Source organism: Pteropus vampyrus, unplaced genomic scaffold, assembly GCF_000151845.1.
Source record: "Pteropus vampyrus isolate Shadow unplaced genomic scaffold, Pvam_2.0 Scaffold237, whole genome shotgun sequence".
In the NCBI taxonomy this organism is placed as follows: domain Eukaryota; kingdom Metazoa; phylum Chordata; class Mammalia; order Chiroptera; family Pteropodidae; genus Pteropus; species Pteropus vampyrus.
In genome coordinates, this window is record NW_011889018.1 from 1335762 (window position 1) to 1340733 (window position 4972).

The following is a 4972-nucleotide window of genomic DNA, read 5'->3' on the forward strand; positions in this document are numbered from 1 at the left end:
ACTATAAAATAAAATATACCCAATAAAATTATAAACTATATGTATCTATAGAGAGTCTATAGTCTATAAATGATGCATCTTAATATAAATTTAACGAGAAACAGATGCAAAAATGCTCAAGAATGATCAAGTAACAAGTATTTACTGAATCCTCCTTACGAAAAACAAGGTTCTAAGCACCAGAGAGGATACTAAGCATAAAATATCCGGTCCCTGGAAATTACAAGAGCCTTCAAACCTTTCTTCTTAAGGATTATTGGACCTTTGACCAGTATTCTCACTTGAATTGCTTAGATACTTTGTCTAGGTAAAATCAGTATTAAAGTTTATTGTTTTATTTTTAAATTTACTTTTTAATTTAGTCTCATTCCAAGTAATTCTCGAAATAACTGAAGTGTTAATTAAATATTTCTAACGCTCGTTAAAATAATATATAACCGCTAAAATTCCAAACGTTTACCCTAAGTCTAAATCATCTCATCAGCAATAACATATAATCCATGGTGTCTAATCTGCCTATATCTTAAATGCTTCAAAGGTACTATTAAAATATGAATAAACTAAAAAAGTTTCCATGTTCACATACGCCATCCATAAAAAATTCTGAAACTCATTACGTGAGTTCGCCACATTTTTATTACCACTACGCAGTGGGAAAAAAGAAAGCTTCGGATTGCTACTTCTGTTTTTTCTGTTTCTTGATTTGTCCACTTTTCTTCTGTCCTTTCTTTTTCTTCTTGACAAGAACAGCTTTTTCTCCAATAAATAAACTTTCAGAATGTCCTACCTTTTTTGAGGCAAAATTAAGTCCCTTCTTAGGTTTACTAACATTCTTCAAACTGGAATTTGAATTTTGTTTTAATTTTTCTTTATTAACAGAACGCATGACTCTGAGTTTTCTTCCCATCAGTTCAGAATTGTTTAACTTCAGAGCAAGATGAACGGCATCTGTATTCTGCAATGAAAATCAACATATTAATTTCAATCAGAAATTCGTCTGCAAAGAAACTAGTAAAATTACTTTAATGGATTAGCAGAGTTTTCAAGCTTGCACATAGAAGCCCCTCCCATTTCCACACCCAAGAAGTCCAAGGCCAGTGCTCTAGGAGTTGTGCTTGCCGTCTGCTTTTAATCCTCCTCCCCACATTTTCCTCCAGGAAGCACTCAAGCTGCCTTGTCAAATAACTAGTTAGTTGAAACTGCACCTTACAACTGTAAATCACAATCCAATAGGTTTTGCTCATTGTAAAACAAAGTTTCAACTAACTAGATGAGTCATATGCAATCTTTCGAACCAATGAATTCCTTCTCACTAGGCCCTTTCTGCAAAAGCGCCCCTGTGTCTGTTGGCTTGAGAGCGGTCCCTGAGATGCTGGAGTAGATGCCTTGTAGGGTACCATTCGGACCCAAAATTCTATTATTCTTTTATTCTAATATAGAACCGCTGCATGCTAACAACCCTGAGTATAAATGAGATGGTTTATAAAGATTTCAGAAACTTGTCAAGTAATGGAAGACAGAGCAGAGAGACAGTAAGATAGATACAATATGGCAAGGAGGCCGTGAAGACCTTTCTTAAAACTATCTGGTAATACATGTCAAGAGCCTTAAAAATGGTCACTTATCTTGGCATCTGTCCTAAAGAAGTAACCCAAAAACGCAGGTGAACATTTAGAGAAAAAACATGAGCACTCCAATTTCATTCTTAGAGGGGAAAATAGAGAACACTGGAAATGTATGACATTGGAGAAACGTTAGGGAAAAGGCAGTATAAATTATATTACATCGCTCGATGGAACATCCTCACACAACGGAAAACAACACAAAACAGGTTGCGAAACTACGTTCACAGATAAGTTCAACTATAAAAAAGAAGGCACAAGAAAAACAGAGACAATGTACGAATGTCGCGGGGGTTTGAAAAACTCAAGAGCCACCCGACGGTACATTGTTCTAACGTCAGGCACGGAATGCGGGTTAATATTTAGTGAATTAAATAAAACCAATTTTGTATAAAGGGTGAAGAGCCAATCCTTCTCTCCATTTTATAGAAGATAGAGATTCGGTTATTTAGATACCGTAATATCCGGGATCTAAAACGTTATTTAACGACACTGGCGGGGAGGAACAGGGAACTGGAACACCTGGTTAGGCACAAGTCTCTGTCACAGTGGGTCATGAGTTTAGTTTTCTTAAGGTAGAGTTTGAAGGTGGCAGTGACAGTTATTCTGCATGATGAAACAGCGTGACGAGCCCTCCAGGCGCATTTCAAAGGACAGTGACAACACTTTAGTCTCCCATACCTCGAAGAGCACAAAGCCAAACCCTCTGCCGACGCCTGTGCGCGGGTCTCTCACGATCCTTACTGCCACGACACTCCCGCAGTCCAAAAAGTGCTCCTCGACCGCAGGCTCTTCAGCCTCTAAAAGCAAATTCGACCAAATGGAAGCGAAGCCTGGAGTCGCTGGAGCCGTGTACAGCAGCCCGTCAGCGGCCCCGTGGAATCGGTCGAGTCGCCGTCCACGCTTCTCAAAGTTACTCTCAGGGCAAAACATTACATGACTACTCAATGGTTATTTCCATTATTTTAACGACAAGAAGTAGTCCGTTTGTTTAAGCAAACTTACTGTACGGGAGATTCCCCACAAACACCGACCGCTTGTCTCTCTGAAACACAAAGAGGATCAATAAAAATCATCCGCTGCAGCAGAAAACGGAAGCCACCCTAAAACCCAGCCTGCCTTTTCCTCACCCCACGTGTGTGACAGGCCCTCACCTCCTGACTTAACCACACATCGGTCCCTCGTTTGATTGTCTCTCCTGTCCTTTCGGCTGGACTGTGAGGGAGGCCGCGGGAGTGGGCGTCTCTTCACAGGGAGCACTGCCTACCCCTGGCCGTGCTCGGGGCAGGTGTGCTCCGTGGGGGTGAAGAGCCAGACGGCGAATATGGACGGCAGGCTCGACGGGGCGCGGGGCCTCTGCCCTTACAGCGCCATACTTATCCTACTGGGTGTGGCTGCATGCTAATAAAACTTTATTTTGAAAAGCAGGGGACGGTGGGTTTGTCCCTCGGGCCAGTTTGCTGACCCTTTGCTAGGTCCATCATCAAAGCCAGGGATGGCAACCAGGCCTTTGCCACTTCTCGACCAGGTCACCGACGCTGACAGTAACGTCCTTCATGCCTCTCTGGTGAGCCCTTACAACCCAACCTTCACCCGTCACGCAAGACGGCTGTAAAACGCAAACCTGACCACGTCACTCGGCGTGTAAACCTGTGCAGCCCAGACAAGACCCAGACGCGCCGTGGGGACCAAGCCTCCACCTGCCGCTCCATCGGCGGCTCGTGCTGCTGCCCTCGCCACTCTACCCCCAACACCTGCATCGAGCTCTTGCCAATCCCTACGCAAATCCAGTGGGGGCCCCGCCATTCCTACTGTTTTTCATGCCCAATATCCTCATCTTCTTCAAGTTTTTTTTTTTGCGCAGGTAATACCGACTCATTTTCCAAGACAGATGTAACTCTGTTCTCTTAGAAACTCTCCTTTGTCCCTTCTTGCTGCTACCTCCCCAAGTCAAACGTCCCATTCGCGTGCATTTATGACAGTATTTATCAGAAAAGAGTGCCACGATCAGCCCATCTGCTTATCTTCACCTTTAAACTGGGAACTCCTACAGAACTGGTACTATAAGTACTGACGGCTGACATAGTAAAGACTCAAAACTTTTGAATATTTTAACTTTCTAAACCTCAGTCTATAAAATAAGGTGTTTGCCCAGACCAATACCAATCTACCTTCCAGCCTATGATCACACATTAATGGCGGGAGTGGGAAGCCACGCTCCAGAAGCTAAAGTGACTTAAGTCCTGTGCTGTTCTAGGCACCAACGCTGTGACCACAGTGGGCAAAGGCTCTTCCCTCCCGTGCTTCCCTCATGCTCGCTGCTGATTCTACTCCTAACAAAAGCTCAGAAGAAAACGTTTCTCTCTGTAAGACTCTAGTTACGAAGTCCCTTAAACAAGTCACGTACTACTTACAGATGAGGTCTCTGACGCCAGATCAACTCTAATACGAAATCCGTCAGCAATCTGGGCCCCATTTCTGTATTATACATACAAAGGGAAAATGGCCGTTAAAAATGAGCAGAGTTACTGTAACGTTTGCTCTAAAGTGAAACCAAAGACTAAAAAAAACTCACACATACTTTTCAATACAGTGACCATTCCGACCTCGAGAGAGATGAGATTACCTGCTCAGAGCTCTGGCCGCAGAGTTCTCGTCCTTAAACACGACGTAAGCGTTAATATTCTTCTGATCGGGATGAATTTTACGTCTGCGCACAAACACATACACACGAAATACAATATAAAACTTGTTAAATGTCAAAGTCACTAAAATAAACACGGCTTGTTTTCTACTTTCGATCAGCACAGACGAGAACTGTCTCACTTAGCTTCCGTCTCCGCCGGGGGTGTCAGCTGTGACTTTATGGATGAGGAAGCTGAGACGTGAAGTCTGTGACGATGACTATGAGGTAACGAGCGGCCAGTCTGAGACTTAAACCACGTCTGACTCCAGAGCCCTTACTCCTCCCACGCCGCACGCCGCAGCTGACAACACCCAAGTCAACACGTCCCCGTGTAACCCCAGGGCCTTCACGTTTGTGTCACCCCACATTCACGTGCTGGAATCCACTGTGATGGTAACAGGTGAGGCCTTGGGGAGGCGCTTAGGTCACGATGGTAAGGTCTTCATGAACAGGATTAGTGCTCTTAAAAAGAGACACCACAGAGTCCCCAGACCCTTCGGTGATGTGAGGACACAGAGAGAAGGGCTGGCTTACAAAGCGTCACCGCGACACAACGCTGCCACACCCGCATCTCAGACTTCCCGGCCTGAAATCGTGAAAAATAAACATCTGTGGTTTATAAGACACCCAGTCTGTGGTATTTTGTTACAGCAGCCTGAACGGA

General features: G+C 44.1%; 1 protein-coding gene across 1 annotated transcript in view; it reads right to left on the bottom strand.

The window, feature by feature from the left end:
• Positions 1 to 601: 601 nt before the first annotated feature.
• The window catches only part of RBM34 (RNA binding motif protein 34), an 18826-nt gene continuing 14455 nt past the window's right edge, over positions 602 to 4972 (bottom strand). The window contains exons 8-11 of the mRNA XM_011373953.2: positions 4037 to 4100; positions 2628 to 2667; positions 2304 to 2422; positions 602 to 955 (exon numbers count right to left, since the gene is read on the bottom strand). Of these exons, the coding sequence (XP_011372255.1) occupies positions 677 to 955; positions 2304 to 2422; positions 2628 to 2667; positions 4037 to 4100 (502 nt within the window). The 3' untranslated portion in view covers positions 602 to 676. The remainder of the gene's footprint in view (positions 956 to 2303; positions 2423 to 2627; positions 2668 to 4036; positions 4101 to 4972) is intronic.